Below are 26,909 nucleotides of genomic sequence, written 5' to 3' on the forward strand. Positions count from 1 at the left end.
CTCATATAAACATTCATATTTATGTATACCAAGTGGACCAAAAGATATCGGATTTTAGCATTTCACAAATAAATAGTATAGATGTACCTCCTTGTGTACCAGTATGGGATAAGGAAACTATTAAAACAGAACAAAATAAAGACAGTTTTTGTAAAGAAATTATTGAGTTTATAAACAGTTCAAAAGATGATTTACATTTAGATTATTTTCTTGACATTGATCAAATTTTATATAAACTAGGAACCGATGGAAAAGGAGATCGACTAGTAATTCCTCAAGGTTACGTAAATAAAGTCTTACGCGATTTTCACTGTCTGCCATTTGCAGGTCATCAAGGTCAACAAAAGACCTTAGATTTAATTAAAAGCAGATTTTTTTGGTTAAATATGCGCCGTGATATAATTAAATTTTGTTCAGAATGTCATTCTTGTTGTCAACGAAAAACGTCTCCACACATGCGTAGTGTGCCGTTGCAAAAATTTCCTGAAGTGAGGGAACCTTTTGAAAGGACAAATATGGATATTGTTGGACCACTAGTTACATCAAGGATAGGAAATAAATATTTATTAACGTTTCAAGATTACTTTACTAAATATGTAGAGGCGATACCAATTCCAGATCAACGGGCAGAAACTGTAGCAAAACATTTTGTTATTCATGTTATATTAAGACACGGGTGTCCCAAACAATTGATTACCGATCAAGGTAGGAATTTCTTATCGAAATTATTTAAAGAAGTATGTCGTTTATTACAGATTGAAAAATTACAAACCACTCCTTTTAATCCAAGTTCTAATAGTATTGAAAGAGTGCATCGAGTATTTAAAGATCTACTTTCACATTATATTTCTGCTGATCAAACTGACTGGGATGAATGGATCCCTTATATTTTATTTGCGTATAGATCTACAAATAATTTGTCCACTGGACATAGTCCTTTCTTTTTACTACACGGAAGAGATCCTGTTCTTCCTTACGATGAAGTCATTAGACCACAAGTTATAAAATACGATTATGACGAAAACTATGCTAGTGAAATGATGGCTAGATTACATAACGTTTACCGTCAAGTTAAAATTAATCTAGAAAAAGCCGCAGATAACAGAAATGCGTATTTTAATAAGAAAGCTAAAGAACGATTATTTCAAGTAGGAGATTTGGTATATATGTATGATAACAGTGCAAAGTTAGGATTATCAAAAAAGTTGTGTAAACCTTGGGTAGGACCATTTCGAATTATTGAACAAAAAGGACCTGTTACATTTAAGGTTAGAAAAATTCATTCAAGAAAAGACGCAGTTGTACATGCTAATAAATTAAAATTGTATTCCGCGCCCGAAATAGAAAATAAAGACGATTCAGCTGTAAATTTTAGCCAAAATTATAGCAATCCTATTCCTAAATATAATACTAATGATGACTTGAATGAATCTGGGGAGGATCTTTATAAAAACACTATGGATTTAATACCTTTATTAGGAGCGCAAGAATGTACCCCGTTAGAGACTATTACCAAGGCTAGCGGACAGCTTGATAACAATAGCAATCAGCCGTGGAGCGAATCTGAAATTGATACTACAGTAAGGCGGTCAGCTCAAATTCGAAGACCACCCGATAGGCTTGTTTTATAAAATGTATATTTCAAAATTTTCGTTAAAAATATATGATAGAATTCGACTAAATTTTATGAATTAGATATAAGTGCTAGAATTTTATATTATAAAATATTCTTATTAAAGGATAATAACCTAGTATAATGAAAGGCTTTATTCTGCCGTGAGACTACTGATTAGTTAATAAGAGTTCGATAAGGAGCCATTGTTAAGAGATATGTTGAATTAAAATTGCGGAATGCTTAGCAGCAAAATGAAGTCTACTTATAGTTGCGTTTTATCCAGTCGCATAAACAGTCAGTTCTCTCATATATCGCGGAAGATAAAAGACGTGTATGAATACATAACCCAGTTAATATAAGATTCACTGATAGTTATATGTTTCCTTTGTATGTAAAATGATTGACATGATGTTCACATTGTTAATTACTTTTGTAATTTATGTTCTTCCTAAAAGTGATGCTTTCGTTGCATATGACTGTATGGATCCGAAGATAAACTTTACAGTGATTTCGTTAAAAGACGTTGCATCATGTCCAAATCCAGTGACGGACTATAATGAAACTAGTTTAAGGGTTACGGTAGTGCAGAAAGACGAACTTAGTTACGTAGAAGTAAAATCATGTTTCGTGGAGGTAACGCGGTTGATTAACCATTGCGGAATGCACAGTCACAATTCAATAGTGAAAAACGGACTATATAGTTACATCTATCAAATCGGTAGTGATTCGTGTAAAGACGTTCATGGATACCGTACGTTCTCCTTATTATTGAACAGACTTTAACGGTACTACTAGTTTAACGTTTACCTTGGTAGGACGTGTAACACAAGATGGAACATGTCATGGAGGAAGTTATAGTGAGGATGGTAACGAGTGGAATGATGTTGTCGTCTTAGCTACTATTAAAGTTACAACAAAAAATTATCGAGCTCCGGTTAAACTAAGAGAAAATGAAGTTGGTTTATTAGGAGGTATCACATGTCCGTATGTAAATGGATACTGTTTCGATTCAACTTTTGGAGAAATCACATGGAAGTTAGAACTAGAAAAAAAATGCGAAGATGGCCTGACACGTTTATATAGTGGTAACGCGCAGCTTGTCACAGAAAAGCTGTCTACAAAATATTTAGTCGTAGAAGTAGATTCTCGAGTATTTGCGCTAACGTTAATAAAACAAACAGAATTTTGCGGCTTACAGTATTGGATAACCGAACATCCACAAATCCTGGTTATAGAAGATACTGAACATGAAGGGAAATTTAAAACAGGAATTAGTACTGAAAACACTAACCTAATGATGTACGTTAATAGTAAATTTTATACGTTGAACAATCGTATAAAAGATCTTTGCAACATTTATACAGCGATACAGTATATCGTCGATGTATATTACATAGAGAAATTTTGATCACCTGCAGCTATTGGACCTATTGTAAAGAAACAATTAGGCTACCTTGGCAGAGTACTAGGTGAAGTCTTGTATATTCTTAAATGTATACCGAGGAATGCGGTGATTCGTCGCACTTCCCACTGTTATAACGAACTGCCTATTTCAGTAAACAATGAGTCTTACTTTATGTCACCTGTCACTCATATAATTCAAACCCATGCTGAAGAAGTGGAATGTAACCTTATCACTCCACCTTTGTATCAAATCGACGGACAATGGATAGGACTAACGCCGAATCCTTTTTTGGCAGATCCACCAAAGGAGTTAGGAGTTGCATCAGAACGTTTGAAGTTTAGCCCAATACAACCAATAAGTTCCGGTGGTATGTACACCATGGAAGAAGTAAACCGCGCCCAAAGAAGTCTGACCTTTGGTATAGAACGAGCAGCAGTAGAAAACATTATCGCAAGAAGAGTGGTCGGATTAGGAGCTAACGATCAAAGATATTCTACACTGGACATATTTGGAAAAGCCGACTTAGAAAAACTAGCCAGAGATCAACCCTAGAAAAAGTATGGGGATGGTTTACAGATATAGGAATATTTTTTAGTGGAGTCATGGGAAACTATATAATAGCCAAAAGTTTCAAATACGTGATAGGCGTACTCCTTAACGCCTTCCACTTATATAAGCTAGTTGGCTTTAGTTTTACATTATTAGCCAGTCTATGGAATACTCTCACGATGTGGCTCGTACATAACCACAATCCACCTTTGTCAAAACCCACCGAGATCCAACCCGAGGAGCCAGCAGAAGGAGAGTCCGTCACAATTCGAGCAACAGCCTCAGAGAATACTTCAACATTGTACCCAGATGTACGTCACTGGACAGAGCAGGAAAAGACATCAGTCACCGGTAGCGCGTAAGTGAACGCTCGAGTGCGCGAAAGGCCTTTTAACCGTCTTAGTGAGTTCTACACAGACTATATGAACATTTTTTTTGGTTATTTCTTTTGTCTTACTATGTTTTGTTAATATTGATGTTAATTAATTTACTTATGGGTTACGTATTTATACCGGTGGTTATCTATGGTAATGATGCCATTTAGGGTAAATTTAAGAAAAACTATAGTACCTATGTAAAAATTTGTATACTTTATTTTGGTTGTTTACAATTATGCATATTGGGTAGATTTATCTGATTATAGCTTTAGGGTTTCGCTTGTCAATTTTACTAACAATAGTAAAAAGAGTGCTATCTGTATAAGTAGCATTCTTTTTTTTTTGGAGGAAGTGTTGTAACACCTGGTATACCAGAGAACAAAAGTGCTTACTCCACGAAAGGCTAGAGCGGGATACGCGAGAGACCAGAGGGAGTCGGGCGTCGGGCGTCGGGCGTCGTAAAGGGAAGAGACCGGTTGAGTACGAGTAGCGTGAGAGACTAAAAATCATCTTTTTCTTGACTTTTGGCTAGGTAATTAAGGTATAGTAAATTTTATTAATTGGTGTTGACGTGAATTAAAATAAATAATTTAAACGGTATAATCGAATAGTGTATGTAAGTCCAAGGAAGGGTAAGACATATCAAAAATTCTCTCTAGGGTACCAGAGGTTACAACCTACTCCCAGGACCGAACGAAGAAGTAACGAAATTTTGTTTGTTTTATAGGAATTGTTTCTTTGTTGTCTATTTTGTTTGTTTCTTTCTGACAGCATAATTTATTAAAAGTATTATTTGATTAGCGGTGTTCTATCCCAAACTTTTAGAGCTACGACACCCACCTTCCGAAGAGCGACGATTTCCCCGGCAGACCACCAGCTGGGGTGGTGGCAGCTACCTCCTCTCGCAAAGAGGGTTTGAATAGAATACACCGCTCAGACACCAAATAGGGTGATCGTGACAATAAGAAATGCTTTTTTGACCCTAACTCCGGAAATGCTGCGAAATGTGTCAAGCAATTTTCGTCGTAGAATTGCTCAATGTCTATAGAAAAATGGCAGACATTTTGAGCGGTTACCTGTTAATTACTAATTTAACTAGGTCTTTATTACTTTTGTTAGAAATGCACGATGTTAATTTACTGTTTTGGAGACTGCATGCGTGTGTTCTTGTTGTCTTCTCATAATTTGTATTTGTTGTTCTTTCAAACCTCTCCTTCAGTTTTACAAAACACTTTGTACGAGGATATCTTTGTAAATCTGGATTATTAGTTTGGTAAATACGACTTGCCAATAAACAGTTACCATGAGTTTTACTAATTATTCTATTATTTATTTACTAATTCTTCTTTAGAGTAATTCATTTCACAATTATTACTGTCGCTTTTCTATTAAACCTTATGTGAATCGAAAATTTTCCAGATTATCCTTTGACAGGAGCCTACTACGTTATTTTACATATAAGCTATTTGTAAACTTCGCATTTTTTCATAGAAATGAGATTTCATGAAAAACTAATGAATTTTGGTATAGGAGCAGGTATAGCAAAGTTGTAGAGAATTTAATTCTGCATCTCATGGTATGAAAATATACAGGGCGTTGCATTTAAAAAAATCGAGATTTTTCAATTTTTCAATTGGCAATTTTGACATGATATTTTGGTCACCCTGTATAACGCAGGCCAGTTTTTGGAGCATGATTCGGAAGAGTCATCCTTACTAAACATCTGATAAAAAAATGGGCTTAGTAGCTATTAGTATAACCTGTCAGTATCAGAAAATGTAAACAACCAATATCGACTAGAAAAACCTTTCAAGCGAGATATCTCAAAAACTGTGAATATTTGAAAGAACTATTCTACACAAAGTACCCTTTATTTTTTATGTAGAATCCGAAAAAAATATAAAAAATGTGTGTTTCCATTTAAAAAACCAAAGTTGGTGTCTGTCCAGGAAAAGTGGAACACCCTGTATAGTTGAATATATTTTTAATTTGTACGATTACATTCCGAGAAACGTGGCAACACAGTAAAAAGAAAAATCCATATATTGCTCATTTTAACATAGATATTGGACTTTCCCGCACTAGTGGGACACGCTGTATAACACTATACTCGCCCTCGTGAAGGGATTCCTGATTCACTATTCCCAGTAACAGAATAACAATTGGTTGTACTTCTTCTTTATAAAGCCACCAGCACTATCACACGGCACTCTTTTAGTTTAACTGACTTGGAGGAACTTCGTCCTGAGATCATCAGGTATTTGTTGGATATTTCCAGAAAATACTTCCACAACAGAATATTATGCGAGTTGAAAATCCTAATCCTCATATGAGATGATTGAGAAAATCAACGATTTTCGAAACTCTTTTCCCACCGGTCATCAAATCTTATACACAACCGCCTAACGCCTAACCTCCTTTCTTCCCGCGAAAAAAAAAAACATGTGACAAAATGCGTCCAGCGGATATTCGTGACACACGGCGGTAGAAGCTTGATCTTAATCAATACTCCAAGAGAATTATACTTGGAAAAGATAGCACTAGACTGGGCGGTATCTGTTTATGTTTGGGTTAATCGTATATCCACGGAGATTTTTTGCTTTTTGGCTTTCAAATATCACTAGAAATGAAAATTTTTCTATGCGCATAAAAAAAACATGGGCTTAACTTTTGGCGGCGCAATATGTTTAAAAAAATTCGAAAAATGTTATATTTTTCTTCCTATTTAATTATGTATCTTTTCAAGAGTTGATTTTAGGCGAAAATGGAAGAGGAAAAAAATGTTTGTAATTAATTTTTTTACAAAACATGACTAGGTACAAATCGAATGAATTTTAGGGAATTTTTTTGGGTATTTAAATTGGGTATAGGACCTTTATACTTGGCTCAAGAAAACTTCATGTTATGTAGAATCTTCACACCAAATTTCATCAAAATTGGTTCGATAGATTTTACATAATAATTTTGCAATCCAGATTTTGAAAAAAAAATTGCAAATTGTTAAAATTTTGCACAGCAAAAACCAAGGCCTTTAGATACTTAAAAATATAATCACATATAGAAGGGCTCTCAAACTTTCAAACTTTTTTTTTTAAATTCGAATCCGTCAATTAGGAGAACTCTGGCGCTTGGTTAAATATGGTCGAATTTTTGTACTTATAAACAATTAGAATAATTTTGTGAATATTCAATCAAATCAAAATTTTTAAACCAGGTTTTAAAAGTTCTTGGAAAGACGCTTCTTTAAAAAAAAACAGATCGATTGGTCATTTAGTTACGTAGTTATTGCCGATCAAAGTTAACCAACGTCATTTACACTAAATGTACTGAGACATCCGGGCTAATTTTTCGAAAAATACCTTTGGTATTCCGTGTACTTACCAGGTCTAAGATTACAATACTTTTCTTCATTGGCAACCTACTTTTAATCGTGTTTAAAGTTATTTATGCAAGCGAGAAATTCAAGAAAATCGTACGGGCGGTGGTGGTGGGGGAAACAGAGAGCGCGGCCTCTTCGGCCTGCTCGAAATTGAATCGGCAAGTTCAAAACCGCGATGCGCTTAAAAATTTTTAATATCTCACCTTCTAGCGGTCCGATTTTGATGATTTTTTTTTAATTTTAGCGTATTTTCAAATGCCTATCGTTAATAATTATTGGTCTTTCAACAGTTCGATAAAATTATTTATCTTTAAACTTCCTTTACTTATCAACTTTATTTTTCTATTGTATCAAACATAAACTTATATACTGTTTATCAAAGATCAAAAACTTTATTTAAATATTCTGAAATTGTTTAAACAACAATTATTTTCAAAATATGACGAAAATTTGTAACATAATGAGTTAATTTCTCATTTACTTATATTTTAAACAATAAATAATATTTGAATTATACTTTAATCACAAAAAAAAATAATATTAAAAAAATAATCTTTCTTTCATTTCAATATATATTATTTCGTATTCGAAAAATACGACCTTGAAAAAAATAGATACACGTATATACCGTTAGGAAAAGAATCTCTACAACCTGTATATACAGTGTTATTTTTTTAAAACCTGACTGACATAGGCCAACTTTTTTATTTGAAGAAATAGACTAGTACTTCCAAATGCAAAGTTGTAGGGAATAACTTGATTAAGAAAAATTTACAAATAATTGTTTTCGTTTTAGTAGCTACTGCAGAAATGTGGCAACACTGGAAAGAAGTTTTTCTTATTTTTTTAAAAAGAAGCGTCTTTCCTAGAACTTTTAAAACCTGGTTTAAAAAATTTGATTTAATTGAATATTCACAAAGTTATTCTAATTGTTTATAAGTACAAAAATTCGACCAATGTTTAAACAAGCGCCAGAGCTCTTCTAATTGACAGATTCGAATTTTTACCATAAGTTTGAAAAATTGAGAGCCCTTCTATAAGTGATTAAATTTTCAAGTATCTAAGGGCCTTGGTTTTTGCTGTGCAAAATTTTGAAAATTTGCATTTTTTTTTCAAAATCTGGATTGCAAAATTATTATGCAAAATCTATCGAATCGATTTTGAGGAAATTTGGTGTGAAGATTCTACATAACATGAAGTTTTCTTGAGCCAAGCATGAAGGTCCTATACCCAATTTAAATACCTCAACAAATTCTCTAAAAAGTATTGTTTTTTAACTACATTTTTGCGATTTTTTCGATTTTTACCATAATAATCATGATTCATTCGATTTGTAACTAGTCATGTTTTGTAAAAAATTTAATAACAAACAATTTTTTTCCTCTTCCATTTTCGCCTAAAATGAACTCTTGAAAAGATACATAATTAAATAGGAAGAAAAATATGACATTTTTTTAATTTTTTTAACATATTGTGCCGCCAAAAGTTAAGCCCTCGTTTTTTTATGTGCATAGAAAAATTTTCATTTCTTTCATTCATTTCATTTTCATTTGAAAGCCAAAAATCCAAAAATCTCCGTGGATATACGATTCACCCAAATATGGCTTTTTGAAACAGATACAGTCTGGACTATACGTTAACTCAAACAGAGAACAGCAACCAATTTAACAAAGATAAAATTAAGTTATTGGATAAATAAGGTATCAATAAAATAATAATTTAACCAAAACATAGTACTGAAATAAGTTCTCACGTTACAATACAAGTATTTGAAGATTGATTGAATGGTTTATCTTCTGTTGAATTCTGAATCAGTTTTGTTTAAAGTATCTGCTACTGCTTACCTTTCCAAATATTAGAGCAAGAGATCCTGCCAAAAAAACGAGAAATGACTTCTCCTCCGCAAATGATTTAATATATATTCTTGAACGAGCTCCTCCAGGATGGAGCGAATTCGCAGTCACGCCGGTTCCCCTCAGTTTCGCTGCAAATTCATTTGCAGCAATTATGGCGCACAATTTAGAATTGGCGTAAAAGTTTGCCAGGAAAGAGCCTTCTTCGGACGGATTCAAATCTTCCAGTTTGAGTTTGGTTAAAAAAGCAGCTAGGGAACTAGTGAAAATGATTCGGCTTGGAGCAGATTTTTTTAATAAATCTGAAACAAAGATTTTCCGTGAAGTATGCATCGATATTGATTGAAATTCTATTCCACTCAGTAACTTTTTTCTTAAATTTCAACGAAAAATAAGTCAACCACGCCAAGTTGAAAAAAATACACTTTTAATAGTATATTACTTAACGAGCGGTAATGCAGGTCATAACTCACGCAGATGAAGTTTGCAGCAAGAGCCGCAGGCGAGTGCTGTAATTCATCAAGTGAGTTATGACCATTACCGCAAGTTGAATACTATACTTTATCTACGACTATAACAATAAATACTAAGATACAAGTATCGAGAAAGAACTTTATTCACAAATCTCAATAGTTATAACAATTAAATAAAAGTTTTAGGTGTAATTACTCATTTTGTTTATTAATGATATTAACTGTAAAGTTTGAACAACCAGTAAACTGAATATGTGGGACTGTATTATGCAAGTTTATTGTTTCTTTTTGTGTTTGTTGTATATATGTTGTAGATGTACTAACTGGTTGAGGCGTTATAGAACTGTATATTTTATTTGCAGTATCTTTCTTATTGTTTTCTGAATCATCAATGTACCCCTCAGCAACAGTAGTTGATCGCCAACCGCCATGGCGTTTCAGTGCCGTTATATCCCCTCCAGCATCTACTAATAAAGTTGCTGACGAGCGGCGAAAACAATGCCCGGTATATAAATTACCATCTGGTAATTTTAAAAATGTAGCAACGTCTTTCCCCATTGCTCCAAATTTATTAATGCCAATTCTTTGTTTGTGATATTTTCCATTTTGAAATTTAAAGAATAATATTGTTTGCGATATATCGGTAGGACGAAGATTTAAATATTTCTTAATTATAGTATAAAAATTTCCCATAACAGTGAATTTTCTGGCAATTTTTGTTTTTGTATTTGGTACACTGACCATAAAAATAGATCCATGATCTTCTAAATCTGTAAATTGCATAGAGTGCAATTCTGCTGCGCGACAAGCACCCATAATGCCCATTATTAAAGCAACCTAAAATAAATTATATTATTGACTAGATGATAAAAACGTTTGAATTTTTGTAAAAGCTATTACCTTTGTCGCCAGATATTTCTCATCAGGAGCTTCATTTATGAAATTATTAAGTTGTTCTGGCGTAAATGTTTTTGCCTTTTTAGCTATATGTTTCTCTGATTGACGTTTAAGAAACGCACGTAATTTTGAATAATTCTCTATATTAATTCCATTATTTATGTTGAGTGTGCTTCTTAGCATGGAGTAGAAAGTCCATAGAGACGATGCTTTATATTTATTGCTAAGTTCATTAAAATATGCCAAAAGCACATTTTCTGTAAACGAGTTAACGTTTTTATTGCTACACCAATCTTGAAAATTTTTATATACACCTTTATACTTGTTTTTTGATTTTTCTGGTAATAAATTCTGTATTGCATTATTAGCTACTTCTCTTATTTCTGGAGGTGTACATAATAACTCATCTTCGCTATCTAAATTCATCTTTTTTAGGACTATTATTAGAAATTGATTTGAAAACGTCAAAATTATTTTGTTAAAATATCAAATGACATTAGTCCCCTCAATGATAATAATTGACAGTTCCGCCTACTGAGAGGCGTTGGCAATTTAATAATTTTAAAATCTTTTAATTATTCATTCCTTTCCACTTGTTAAAAATTCTTTCCATTTTACACCAATGGAACGTATTTATCGGCTTAAAAATTTCCAAGAATTTACTGCGTACACTATTTACATACCGAATTATCATTGTAGAAGCCCAGCGTGAGTTATAATAACTCACTATAAAAACTCACGCTACTTGTTTATTGATACTATTAATTGCTCAAAAGCAGTTGAATAATTAATATATAAATTAATAGGAGTAGATAAATATTAATATTACTTCTTTAATTCTTCAACGTGTGTACAAAGACTTTTAAAAATCAAACTGATATTTCCCAGTTAAACCAGAGTGCAAATTTGTTTTCAATGAGAAATATGAATAAGCGAATTGCTAAAAATTAACTCGATGGTGAAGCTGATGTCCGTATGTATTCCATTAATATAACTCGGAAATCATTTTATGTCTTTAAATTTATGAGACCAGTATAATGTTCACCCATGTTTCGAATCCAATCATTGGGCTACATGTCGTTCAATTATATCTAGCCAGATCAGACAACTTCCAGAGTTGCTGTTGGGAGACGCCCCGACGTTATCGACATTGCCCTCTTAAAATCTATACCGTTAAATGCCCAAATATCCACCCAATACGAAGGGTCTTCCGCCCACAATCCAATATTTCTGGATCTGGGGCGAAGACAGAGATATGAAGGCACCTTCACGAGGAGGTTCACTGACTGGGAGCGTTTCCGAACAGTAATGCAAGGAAACATGGCGCTCCCAGTCATCGAAACCACCCATGATCTGGAGGCGGCAATCCTCTCCCTTGAGACTGACATTAAAAACGCCCTGACTCAGACTACGACGGAGACTATTGTCCCCCGACTGACAAACCCCCGGGGCACCCTCCCCGATGACATAAAAAACTTAATACGTGACAGACGACGTGCGAAACGGCTTGCCACCCGCACCCGCCTCCCCCGACACAGACATGACTTAAACGTACTTAACAGACGGGTGAAGGCGGCTCTGGATGAACTGGCCCAGGATAACTGGGCTAGGCACCTGGAGTCGCTGGATCCACAAGACAACAGCCTCTGGAAAACGCAGAGGGCCCTGCGACAGACCGCTCGCCGTAAAATTCCTCCAATCCACGGTAGTGTGGGGGTGGTTTACACGAACCAGGAAAAGGCCGAGGCTTTCGCCGATAGCCTGGAACTGCAGTGTAGACTGCCTCAGCTGCCCGACGAAGACGAGGAATTCGAGATAGTGGCTGAGCGCGCGGCCCGACGCGTCGACAGAGAGCCAGACAATGACATAATCCCCCCCGCAACACCTGACGAACTAAGACTGACAATACGCAGACTTAAAAACAGAAAAGCCCCCGGACCCGACAATATACATAACACGACACTTAAACGACTACCACACAAGGGCCTCATGGCCCTACTAAACATAACAAACGCGACACTCAGACTAAGACACTTCCCTACCCGCTGGAAAACAGCAAACATAATCCTTATCCCAAAACCCAACAAAGATCACACCATCCCATCCAACTACCGGCCCATTAGCCTGCTCCCGGCTATGAGCAAAGTGGTAGAAAAAATTATCCTAACCCGTCTAAGAACCCACTCCCAAGAACTGCAAGTCATTCCAGACGAGCAGTTCGCCTTCCGACCCAATCACTCCACTGAACTCCAAATCCTTCGCCTTACCGAGCACATCACGGCGGCCTTCAACAGGGGACAGTACACTGGTGCTGTCTTCCTGGACGTCGCAAAGGCCTTCGATACGGTTTGGCATGAAGGCCTACTGATGAAAATGCTCACCAACCAATATCCCATATCCTTTACCAAACTCATAAAATCCTACCTACACCACCGAAAATTCCGCATCCAAATCCAAGATTCCCTTTCCACCACCCGTCCCATGGAGGCCGGTGTCCCCCAGGGCACCGTCCTGTCCCCACACCTATACACCATTTACAACTCCGACATCCCACATCCCCCCAACACCAACATATACTTATACGCCGACGACCTGACAATCACATCCCAATCCGTAGATCCTAGATATTCCGTCTCCCTCCTCCAAAACTCCTTAGACCAACTTGAAACCTGGTGCAACAGGTGGAAAGTCAAAATTAATCCCAACAAAAGTTCGGCTATCCTTTTTACCAAACGAAAAATCCCACAAAACCTCGACAGACTGACACTATCCCAGGAACCTATCTCCTGGAATCGACAAACACGATACCTGGGCGTGACGATGGACCAGCGTCTCACGTGGAAACCGCACATCGTGGAGACGGTGGCGCGAGCGAAGACCACCAGGGCTAGGCTCTATCCCTTACTCAAAGGTGGAAACACCCTCAGTTTAAGGAATAAGCGAACGCTTATCAAGGTGGTACTTCAACCGCAGCTAACCTACGCCTCCACGGCGTGGGGTCACGCGGCAAAAAGCCACTTAAAGTCATTACAGGCTGTGGAAAACATAGCCCTCCGCACGGCCACCGACGCGCCCTGGTACGTAAGAAACACTGACATATTACGAGACTTACAATACACAAACGCTACACAGACAATAAGACAAAACGCGGAGAAACGATTTGACGTAGCCGCTAGACATGACAATCCCCTCCTCAGGCAAGCCGTTGACTACGTACCCGACGTGACCGACAAACACAAAAGACCTAGACACCAACTTTTTGACCCTGGGTGACCACCCCAATGACCCCCCCCCTGCCCGCTAACCTTTTCTGTTTCAGAGACAGCCAGGATCAAGAAACGAAGACAACGACACACACACACACACACACACACCCCCCATACCCTCCTTAACCCTCCCCTCCCGCGCTAGCCTAAGGGCCACCTTAGCAAAGCGCATCCCAGGCTGCATAGCCGCACTACCCTACCCAACCATACCACACATAAACATGACACTACCCCCGGGGTTTACACAGACGAGCCGGCGAAGCAAGAAGAGCGCCAGAAGAAAGGGCCCTAGCCGGCGGGGCCCAGCCAGGACAAAAGGAGGTCCCACAAAGCGCCTACACCGGCCGCATTTGCGGTCGGGGTAGACGACGGATGGGGCCCACCTACGAAGGCTGTCCAGGCCTACACGAGATGAGGCAGGATAAAGAGGGATAATCCCCCTCGATCCCAAATCATTGAGGCCAATTTCTAGCCATAGAATAATGGCGCGGCGCGGCGCTGTTGGGAGAAAAAATTGACAAAAAAAAATTCCCCAGTTTCGAATTTTTTCCAGAAAAGAATTGGAGCTAATATACAAAATCAACCTGCCTTACATAAACCTAAAATTTCATTTAGATTGCGTAACAGGTCGAGACGGATCCTAAGATCTACTAAATCCAAAGAGATAATATGTTAGAAACAGTACCGAAGATCCACTTCAGAACTTGACGGAATTTTCCCGAAGCAGATTCGAATGTCAACTGTGGTTTTTCGAACCAGGACAAGGTTCCTGGCCAGTAAGAAATGCGACACCGTATTCATAAGTATTTAATTATATAGGCCTAAATACATATTCTAATGTCATACATTGTTAATCAAATTTTTTAAATAAACAATTTATAATCAATAACGAAATTAGTAAAATTTGATGAGTTCACACTCACACCTAAATCTTCAATCTAGGATCTAAATCGTTCAGGATTAACTATAGTTGATATAACGATGCTCTTCAGCCAATCTTAAAGACAATGTAAAGACATAAAAAATGTCAAGCACAAAAAGTATCGAAAATAAAACAGATAAAAGATTACAGACAACAAAGGGAACGTGTACTACTCTGGCTCACACACCAAGCTCTAATATTAAGCTAGGAGAATGTAAAGAGATTGACCAGAGAGAGGCTACAATTAACGTCTAGTCCACGATGAGTATGGTGCGTTGTTGAAGGATTACGCACCTCGAATAATAGCTACTGAGAGATAGAGCAATAGAGTGAACGAAATGTGACAGTATCTGAACGATGAGTTTCATCACCATCAAATCAGATCACTTGAACGAAGAACTACTTCATATACGATCAGTTCAAAACTTGAACACACTCCAAATGAAGACTACATAAGAAAATATTCTTAAATTTGAACAAGGAATTACTCCATTTATGACTCTATTGTGGACAATTTTACATACCTAGAAGTAAATGAGTCAGCAAAAAGTGACTATAGTAATTCACTTGCATTGTCTTGTGCAGTCCATCCTCTGTATATTGCAGACCGCTTGTGCCCGTTCCAGCGTTGTTAATTAATATATCCAGTCTGGGTTCAGTCTCTATAATATTCTGAGCAAAAGCTCTTACAGATTTAAGTGATTGCAAATCTAGTATTTTCGAAACGATGTTTGGATTGTCTGTTTCCTTAATTATTGTGGATCTGGCATCAGAAGAATCGTCTTTATCTACTATTATAACTCTGCATCCTCTTGATGCTAATGAAAGGGCTGTTTGATATCCAATACCTAAAAATTTAACAAAAGAGAATAAATAACAACAACAATTATACCCAATGGACTTTTTCACTAGTCCCAACTACACTTTTAATTGTTAATGACTCAATTACACATCATTAGTTACAGTGGCGGTTTTACCATAAGAGCTGCGGAACTGCAAAACACATAAAATGTTATTTATTTAATCATATTAAATATCAACAAAATATTTAAAGAATCCAAATGTACTAGGAGCTTATATTATTATTTATTACGACGCGAGCTACGCTCCTTAATATATGCAACCTCATATACAAAATGTGTGCACAGCGAACAGTTAGATGCGTCCTTTGTTTTTATTGGCTAATCAGGATCGTGACGTCGTGATCCAGTACACTTTTATATGGGCTTTTGTGGCTGCAACAACGACAGCCACTGCTGCAGTAAATGCAGTAATATTTCGTACGTGGTATGTGGTGGTTCATTTCTGCGAGGGGCACGCGTGAATATTTTCGTTTAGGCGTCTACGGATATTATAGTTATTAAAATGAATAACTTTATTTGGTTCTCTGCCTTATGAGGATAAACTAAAAATAAAAGAATTAGGTGGGCCAACACCACAATTAAATATTGAAGTTAGGGGAACAAGCCGAAGTAAAAGTTATAAAAGACAATTTAACAATAATGTATACACAAAAGCAGAGTGGGTGTGCGGGTGTGATATAAAAAATACACTGTTTTGTTTTCCGTGCTTACTTTTCGGTGGGGATAAAGCATGGACAATATACAGTGTGGAAGATTTAAGTCATTTAAGTCATTAGGTAAAATTAACATAAGAAGTCAGTTAGATTCTGCATATTGGGATAATATACGGAAACACAATGAATAGGTACCGAAAAATCGTTATGTATTATCTAAAATCATAGATTGCAAAAAATTTTGCGGAGCTTTCGAATTAGCCCTTCGCGGACACGATGAGACAGAAAATTCGGACAACCCTTATGTGTTTCGTGGACTCATAAATTTTAGTGCAGATCTTGACGACATATTAAAAGAACATCTAGCCACATGGGTATGACCGGGATTTTCTGTGATTGTACAGGGAATTAGCTGTATGGTCCCGTATTTCGGATTTGCACGTATAACTCCCGGAATATAATATAATGTACATATATTTAAAAAAAGATAAAGAAAAAATCATAACACGGCGAGGAAAATTAAAATTCGTTGAATCGTTGGTAAACTTCACAAACGATTTTTTTGTTTTTAAACAATATTCAGTAATTTAATATAATATATTTAGTTTATTCCAATTTATTTATACCGTCAGTTGGTAATTCATGAATAGATATTTCAAAAATGTATCAATTTCAAAAATCGTTCATGTGAAAATCTGCATTTTTGTATAAATGGATTGTTCCTTGAAATTCAGAAGCGCCAGGAAAACGCGTGACCTTGAAAATTTTAAAATTTTTCGCCTGCGGCGCCATTTAGAGGCTCTCCGGGCACTTAATATCCCGGAATTCAATTGAACAAATGTAACAATCCTAAGCAGAACACATTCAATCAATGTTCACGCGCCGCCACTGATTAGTTATCATCTAAATTACATTTTATTTCTTGTAGTTTCTTATACAGGGTGATTCACAACTTATTAAAAAAAAGTTGGGAATAGATGCGGCATGAGAAATGGGGTCAATATCGTAAAAAAATTTATTTGTAAAATCCTTATAGTGTCCGAGAAAAAAATATTGAAGTTGTAGTACTTTCAAGCATTACATCGCTGGACAACTGTAGTCTCTAGCGTCATTAGCATTAGCCACGTGGCCTCAGCTACTCCGAATACTGAAATCCGATTTTACAATCATCGTTGCGATAAAGCTTACAATAGTTTTTTGGTAATTAGTGTCAAAACCGGCTTGCGTGTATAGCAACTCGGATTTGATGGATATCGTTTTAATTTATGGTGAAGCAAGACGACATTTGTATTATTATGAAGCATTTGTGTTACGATGAAACAAGACAGCATTTATGTTCGGAAAAATCTAAGACGTGGACAAAATTTTGAACAGTTGTAACATCAGGTACGTCAAATTATTTTATTAATTGAAACCACAAATTAATTTTATTAATTAATAATAACAATAGCGGCAAAAGCAATTGAATTTGCTGATATAAAAAAGGTGCCATAAATAGTAGAGGATCCGTACTAGAAACAACCTTCACCCATCTGTTTAATGGATGAAAAGTATGTTATATCAAATTTAATATATTAAAAAATATATCTCGAGTGAGTTGGCTAACAAATTCCCGGCCAGAGTATGATTAATTAAAAATTGAAAAATTACTTTTTATTAAATATTGCACTCATGAGTTTAACGAATAAATTTAATACCAACCGAAAGCATGAAGCCTGTAGAATATACAAACGTTGGGTTGTCTATTTTTCTCCTGGTGTAACTACTGGGTTGGCACTGTTGGCAGATGGCAGAATGGAGTGGTTAATAACCTAAAATATTGAGAACACGTGTTGCTACGTATCGTTGTTTATTGACAATACATTGTAATGAAAAATGGCTAAAAAGTGTTTTTTTTGTGACTCGGACGATTCATTGATTGATTTTAACGATGAAACTTTTAAAAATTATTCATTGAAGTTATCGTTTCGTAAAAAAAAAAGAATTTTAAATACAACGAAGTTGAGCTAGCTAAAGCATCACTCGATTTTGTTGGTTACCATATTACATGTTATAAAAAGGTGAGTGCTTTGGGAAATAAATACAATGAAGAATTTAAAATTTTTAGTACGGAGAATACAGTAAGTATAAAATATATGATTCTTCAAAATTATTATATAATAGTAAAGATTTCTTCTATATTTAATTTATAATGAAAGAATATAGAATTTTTTTAATTTTTTTTGCACCTATGGTTTTTTTAATTTTCCACATTTTTTATTTTTTTTTATAATTTTGACGATTATTTAAAACCAACAGGATTTATTAGGGACCGAACGCCATTGAAAATACGAAAGAAGACATTGTCGAAATGTCGGAAAATGATGACGAATGTACCGAATTCGAGGATCAAAATTTCAGTTCTGATGAATCTGATACGGAATAATAATTATTAATTGGAACTTTTTTCAATAATATAATTTTTTGTATTTAAATAAAATTGTAATAAAATTTTTGTACGTAATACAAGATCCTTAGAGTATGTTTTTTACCATTTCATTTTAATTTTTTGACTGTTAATGTTGTTCATTTTTATTTATTTTCCTGAAATAACAAAAAAATTTCAAAATAAGTAAGTCTAATGCCAAAAAGGCATATATCTTGCCTAGAAAGGTATGTAAGTTGATATTCTCTGACTGACGTCCCGCTGGTGTTTGAGTACCTCTGCGCCATTCATTCAGGTTTCTGATGGTAGATACACAATTTGAAACGCCATGTATATGGATGATCTTTTGAACATCCCGTATGTGAAAGTTAATCAAACTTGGACTTGGCAGATGGAAAAGTTGGCTTGACAAATCGAACTGCCAGCAAATCAAATCACACAAATTGTACATACAGCGTGCTCCGAAAGTCTGCCATGAAACTCCAGAAGGTGATTCTACGGATTAAAATAATCACGTGTTTCTAATTTTTATTCGGATAAAGGGTTGATTTTGCGACCCTTAGACGGCCTGCAAGTGAATGTGCTCATAGGATGTTAGTTACTACCTTATTATCATCACCTCATATAATTACCACGACGACTATTCATTGCCTTCAACTGTTTCTAAGTTTTATTCGGTTTAGGTGTACGTTTTGACACGCCTGCAGTTGAATGAGTTCTTAATACTTATACTTATAATAGTACCGTATTATATTTATCTCACATAATTACCAGGATAGCTATTCACTTTTTTAAGTTTTTTTATTCGTTTTCGATAGAAAGCTGGGATTTCCAACCCCGAAACGGTCTGCAAATGGTTGCTGTTTTAATATGTTTTCTGTGAATTTGTCACTTATATACTAGAGTGTTTATTATTTTGCTTTATTATTTCCGTTTAATATGTACGCCCATGGACGTTCGGGTGTTTTCGGTAAGTTGGCTGCTATTTATTAACTGCGAACTTCACACCGATCTAAAAACATAGGTACTTCTAACAATACCTACCAAATCGTAAAGTTAAATGACCGCGCCGCGCGCGCGCGCCATTATTCTATGGCTAGAAATTGGCCTCAATGATTTGGGATCGAGGGGGATTATCCCTCTTTATCCTGCCTCATCTCGTGTAGGCCTGGACAGCCTTCGTAGGTGGGCCCCATCCGTCGTCTACCCCGACCGCAAATGCGGCCGGTGTAGGCGCTTTGTGGGACCTCCTTTTGTCCTGGCTGGGCCCCGCCGGCTAGGGCCCTTTCTTCTGGCGCTCTTCTTGCTTCGCCGGCTCGTCTGTGTAAACCCCGGGGGTAGTGTCATGTTTATGTGTGGTATGGTTGGGTAGGGTAGTGCGGCTATGCAGCCTGGGATGCGCTTTGCTAAGGTGGCCCTTAGGCTAGCGCGGGAGGGGAGGGTTAAGGAGGGTATGGGGTGTGTGTGTGTGTGTGTGTGTGTCGTTGTCTTCGTTTCTTGATCCTGGCTGTCTCTGAAACAGAAAAGGTTAGCGGGCAGGGGGGGGGTCATTGGGGTGGTCACCCAGGGTCAAAAAGTTGGTGTCTAGGTCTTTTGTGTTTGTCGGTCACGTCGGGTACGTAGTCAACGGCTTGCCTGAGGAGGGGATTGTCATGTCTAGCGGCTACGTCAAATCGTTTCTCCGCGTTTTGTCTTATTGTCTGTGTAGCGTTTGTGTATTGTAAGTCTCGTAATATGTCAGTGTTTCTTACGTACCAGGGCGCGTCGGTGGCCGTGCGGAGGGCTATGTTTTCCACAGCCTGTAATGACTTTAAGTGGCTTTTTGCCGCGTGACCCCACGCCGTGGAGGCGTAGGTTAGCTGCGGTTGAAGTACCACCTTGATAAGCGTTCGCTTATTCCTTAAACTGAGGGTGTTTCCACCTTTGAGTAAGGGATAGAGCCTAGCCCTGGTGGTCTTCGCTCGCGCCACCGTCTCCACGATGTGCGGTTTCCACGTGAGACGCTGGTCCATCGTCACGCCCAGGTATCGTGTTTGTCGATTCCAGGAGATGGGTTCCTGGGATAGTGTCAGTCTGTCGAGGTTTTGTGGGATTTTTCGTTTGGTAAAAAGGATAGCCGAACTTTTGTTGGGATTAATTTTGACTTTCCACCTGTTGCACCAGGTTTCAAGTTGGTCTAAGGAGTTTTGGAGGAGGGAGACGGAATATCTAGGATCTACGGATTGGGATGTGATTGTCAGGTCGTCGGCGTATAAGTATATGTTGGTGTTGGGGGGATGTGGGATGTCGGAGTTGTAAATGGTGTATAGGTGTGGGGACAGGACGGTGCCCTGGGGGACACCGGCCTCCATGGGACGGGTGGTGGAAAGGGAATCTTGGATTTGGATGCGGAATTTTCGGTGGTGTAGGTAGGATTTTATGAGTTTGGTAAAGGATATGGGATATTGGTTGGTGAGCATTTTCATCAGTAGGCCTTCATGCCAAACCGTATCGAAGGCCTTTGCGACGTCCAGGAAGACAGCACCAGTGTACTGTCCCCTGTTGAAGGCCGCCGTGATGTGCTCGGTAAGGCGAAGGATTTGGAGTTCAGTGGAGTGATTGGGTCGGAAGGCGAACTGCTCGTCTGGAATGACTTGCAGTTCTTGGGAGTGGGTTCTTAGACGGGTTAGGATAATTTTTTCTACCACTTTGCTCATAGCCGGGAGCAGGCTAATGGGCCGGTAGTTGGATGGGATGGTGTGATCTTTGTTGGGTTTTGGGATAAGGATTATATTTGCTGTTTTCCAGCGGGTTGTTAAATGACCTATTACGAAATAATTATTGTTGTTAATAATATGTACTTTGCCATTAGGTGCAAGGTGAAAGGCGTGTGTGTAGTACAAATTAAATACTATTATTTGAAAAGATAACAGTAATTCCCGAAAAATCCATTTATAGATGTAGATTAATTGACATCATACGATAGATTCAACTTAACTAGAATTATCAAAATACAAGTACTTTTTTAATATTTCAACTAAAATATAAATATTTCATGTCAAATTGTCATTAGTACTAAACAAATAAATAGGTTTCATAAATTATATAGGGTGTTACAAAAGAGCCATTATCTACAAATTCATTGAACTGCATTATTATTAACAAGTGATGTAACGAATATCCGCATTCGCATTCGCAAATATCTTTGAATATTTTGCGAATATGAACGTGAAAGAAAAATACAGAATGTGAAAACAATATTAGGTAAATTAAACAAAAAAGTATTCATTTCTTTTCTTTTTAATTACAAAACTTACTTAAAACAATTATATGTTTCTATAATCAACCTTTATATTTGGTGTTAATTAATCACCTTTCTTTAGACATTAAAAAACAAATTCCAATCATACAAAAATACCATTCTACCAACTTAACAACGCTAATTTCTTTAGCCTCTAGCGCCGCTGTCACCGGAAATATTATGTGCGTCGCGCGCGGCATATTTTGAATCATAGATAAACGGCGCTAGATTTAAAAACTGAATATTCGTATTCGCATTCGCATTCGCAAATGCTTAAAATGCGAATGCTTAAAAACTGGCATTCGTTACATCACTATTATTAACCAGTGAAGGACTGCATGTAAAACTCATAACTACAGTAATTACAATTAAACACGTATCAATACACGTTAAAATGTAGCGTGAGTAATTAGGTAAAAAGATAAATAAATACCATTAAGTTCCTTTTAATGTTTTCTTGAACTCTACAGGGTGATCTATTAACGGTACACAGCGGCTGTATATAGGAAACTAGACGTGCTACGATTATGGGGTAAAAAATCTATTAACAAATACGGACAAAGGAAGTTGCTTTAAAATATTTTCAAGTTTGTAACATCACCGCTAGAGGACGGAACTGCTATAGTGTTACAGAAAATTGTCGGTTTTCCGAAATTTCGCATATACAGGGTGTTTCAGTTCGAGTGAATCAAACTTTAATCACAAATAGTACTCAATAAATAATTCAGAATTGTCTTATAAAGAAAGGGTCTAAGTCTCACCGTTTTTTTCACTGTACAGGGCCGTATTGGTCGGTTGTTAAAATCATATTATTTGCGAAATCTTTGGTATGTTTATAACAAATTGATTCAAATTTGGTATGGTTTTAACATGTGCATAATTTACTGCAAAATTTACAAATTTCTGTAGGTCAGTGGCATAGGAATGAGTAGTAAGGTGGGATTTTTTTACCCTTACTTTTACGCCAATGACCTAATAATCATTTGGGACTCATGTTTAGATTCCGTAGACAATTCCACATAAAAAGGTATACTCGTTGAAAATCGGTACAGTGTATCGTTTTACCAAAAATCTCAGTTGAATGGAGACCGTTCTTCTGATAAGAAATTGAATTTCTTAAGAATAGGAAATAAATTTTAAATTAATATTATTATAATGTCACACATTAACTCGGCCAAACGACTGGTAAATTCGAAATAAGTATAATCCCTTGTTTATTATTTATTGCATTCGTAATGTGGTGAATTCTCCCTCTGAGCTCATTTTTTTGTTGCATACAATGCGGTGGACAGCATATTCAATGGCACCTCCTCTAAATTTTCATTTATGCCATTCTGAAGCAATTATAGGTATCCTTGCTCATTCAACGGTCCGTTTGTCTCAAACAGATATAATTTCTTTAAAAAGTTACAACTACATATTAATTTTAAATCTGCGTTGTCTGCGTTGTGAGTCCATTAGACCTCTTTTATGCACGCGTTTTTCTCCTCTCAACGCGGAGTTGACAAAAACGCCGCGTTTCAAGATACCCTGAATAGAGTTACTACGTTTATGCATTTTACGCTCGTTTATTTGCTCTCGCGTTTTCAATTCTGTCGCGATGGCTTTACAGAACGCTTGGCGACACGCGTTCCGAAAAAGCACGAAAGTATATCGGCGTTTTTATGCAAAGCGCTCTTTGTCGCAAGTCCAGTGGCTCTGTCTGTCAAGAATAGTTTTAGCACAGTTTGTTTTAGTTTTAGTTTAGCTATTGTTCAAGCGGGACATGGATGCAATGGACGCAATTGAATTATATTTCTATTAATTGGATGTACTGCCCATCGCCTCTTACGTTTTCTATTACATATTTTTTTATAGCACAAATACAATATACACGGATCCATTTTCATGTGCTTCACTGACTACTGTGTGGCATGAAACTGGCGACAACTGATAGAATACGCGTGCATAAAATGGAGCAGAAATATACCGCGTTTTTCTCAATTTCGCGTTGAGAGGAGAAAAACGCGTGCATAATTACAGTATCCGTACACAACGATTGCTATGACAAAACAACTAAGCAATAATCGACTTATCTGTCAACAGGAACTGTCATTTTATTTTAAAGATTTTGAATATTAGGTAGTGTTTGTAAAAAAAAAATGGATGAATATTCAATATGATAAGAAATTATCAGAATAATGGTCTCCCATTCAACTGAGATTTTTGGTAAAACGATACACAATACCGATTTTCAACAGGTATACCTTTTTTATGTAGAATTGTCCACGGTATCTAAAAATTAATACCAAATGGTTATTAGGTCATTGGCGTAGAAGTTGGGGTAAAAAAATCCCACTTTACTACCCATTCCTACGCCACTAACCTAAAAAAATTTGTAAATTTTACAATAAATTACGCACATGTGTAAATATTAACACCACACCAAATTTGAATCAATTTGTTATAAGCATAACAAAGATTTCGGAAATAATATGATTTTAACAACCGACCAATACGGCCCTGTACAGTGAAAACGATGAGAGTTCGACCATTTCTTTATAAGACAATTCTGAATTATTTATTGAGTTTTATTTGTGGTTAAAGTTTGATTCACTCGAACTGAAACATCCAGTATAAAAAATGGGTATTATTCATAACTGCCTTATTTTTTAAGATACACATCATTATTAAGTTAGGGGTACAGTTTGCATTATTAACCAGTGAAGGACTGAATGTAAAACTTTCATAATTACAGTAATTACAATTAAACACTTATTAATAGGCGTACATGTTTCTAGAGAAAAACTATGTTTTCAACATACAATGTCATTTAAAATGTTTCGAGAAAAAAAAATGTTTTCAACATGCAATGTCACTTAAAATGAAGCGTTGAGTAATTAGGTGAAAAGATAAATAAATATTAAATTCCTTTTAATGTTTTCTTGAATTCTATATGCAAACGTTTGGTGGTGGGTATACACGAAGGTGTAAAGAAGCATGTTTAACAGTAGCGTTACATACATCATTACTAACAAACAGATACCAACACCTAAATATAAAAAATCTATATATCCAGTCAATTTTAAACAATATGTATAGACTGATGTCAAATTGTTATGTTTGGAAAAGAAAGAAATAATAATGTACGAGGTATCCCAAAATTCACGCAATATTTAAGCGCTACACGAAAGAACAACGCGTTTTCATTGTTGAGTAATATTTTTTAAATAATGAAGGTTTGGCTATACAGTTCGCAATCTTCGGACAAAATATGGTCTGAATAGTGATTTAACTTCATCAACCGTGAAGAGATTAATAGAGAAATTCAGGGAGACTGGATTAATTAATGATCTTAAACAATTTGGCCGTCCTTCAACAAGTCGTTCAATACAAAACATCGAAGCAGGTTGTGATAATGTTACTAAAAGTCCAGGCACTGTGGTCAAGAATTGGACATTTCGAGAAGTTCACGAAAGACTTGCATCTTCATACTTACAAAGTTGAATTGACTTAGCAACTACCGACCACGCAGAGCGAAGAGAGTTGGTTGAATAGATTATGAAACAAGTGGATGCTGATTTTTCGAACAAAGTCATCTTAATGGCTTCGTTCATCGACAATATTGTCCCATTTGGTTTTCAGAAAATCCACGAGTGATTGTTGAGAAGCAAATGCACCCACAAGGTGTTACAGTTTGCTGGTCAGGCAATAACAGTTAATAGTGATTCCTATCGCGTCATGATAATCCAGTTTTTTTGCCTAAATTGCAAGATATAGTTGTAGACGACATGTGATTTCAACAAGACAATGCCACATGCCAAACAGCCCGAGAAACAATTCAATTACTGCAACAGTCATTTCCTGGTCGTGTAATTTCCCGATTAGGTGATCAGAATTGGTCGCCCAGATCATGCGATTTAACTCCGTTGGACTTTTTTCTTTGGAGTTTTTTTGAGTCTAAAGTTAATGCCAACAAACCTACAACTACCCACACCCTGAAGGAGGAAATTGAGCGCTGTATCTAGGAAAAGAGAGCGCGTGGTGTAGGCCATTTATCCGATATACCATACCATACATAACCTTATATCACAGACAAAATATATATCATCCCAGACCGCTACTGGAATAGGCCAGCAGTTTTATAGTTTGTAAATTTTGAGGTATTTAATAATATATTTTGTTGAAGTGTCCCCACAAAAATATGTCTAAAGGACTGAGATCGGAGCTGTTTTCTGGGCACCAAAGGTTTCTAATAATATTTTTTGACGGGATTCGGCCTCCAAAATAAATTTGCCGATATTACTGAAAAATATTTACACATTATTGTTATTTGAATAATACCGTTTAATTATGTTTTATTTTTTGTCATCAAAATAACCCATTTTAATTTTTTTTGTCTAATTGTTTGAGAGATAAAGTTATAGTGTGCGATAGAGATAGAGTGGCTTTGTCCTTATAGAGGGCTTTTCTCTCTCTGTCTCTCACTCTATCTTCAGGACACCTAGGGAATGAGCGTGGGGTAGAGCGAGTGGCCTTTTTAGCCATGGAGACTTAGCTTTCGTCATCGATCTATGACGTCACAACATATGAGAAAAATAGACGGTATTTGCTTGTACCTCGGAAATACTTGAAATATCAAAAAATCTCCCATGGTTCTGATTGGTAATCGAGTGAAAAACGTCTGAAGTCCGCATGTCTAAAAATAAATCGGAACCAACGGTGTGTGACATCATAAAATAAAAAAGTGTTTATAACTCGGAGACAGTGCGTTTTTAATCGAAAAAAATAACTGAAAATATCTCCGGACACCCCTGATCCTGATTGTTCCTTCTGCTTTGAATGCAAAAGGTCTGAAGTCCTTATATGGAAAATAAATTTTGGAAGCAAGAGGTGTGTGACGTCATATAGTAAAAAGGCAGTATAACTCGGAAACGTTGCGTTGAATTGAAAAAATAATTTTAAAAATCTCC

General features: G+C 36.4%; 1 protein-coding gene across 1 annotated transcript in view; it reads right to left on the reverse strand.

Annotated features, from left to right (window-relative positions):
- LOC108910844 (retinol dehydrogenase 13-like) overlaps window positions 1-26,909 on the reverse strand; it is a 39,615-nt gene that overhangs the window by 11,568 nt on the left and 1,138 nt on the right. The window contains exons 2-3 of the mRNA XM_018715588.1: window positions 15,261-15,584; window positions 9,170-9,480 (exon numbers count right to left, since the gene is read on the reverse strand). Coding sequence (XP_018571104.1) covers window positions 9,170-9,480; window positions 15,261-15,584 — 635 coding nt within the window. The remainder of the gene's footprint in view (window positions 1-9,169; window positions 9,481-15,260; window positions 15,585-26,909) is intronic.

This window comes from Anoplophora glabripennis, unplaced genomic scaffold, assembly GCF_000390285.2.
Source record: "Anoplophora glabripennis isolate ALB-LARVAE unplaced genomic scaffold, Agla_2.0 scaffold483, whole genome shotgun sequence".
NCBI classification, from domain to species: domain Eukaryota; kingdom Metazoa; phylum Arthropoda; class Insecta; order Coleoptera; family Cerambycidae; genus Anoplophora; species Anoplophora glabripennis.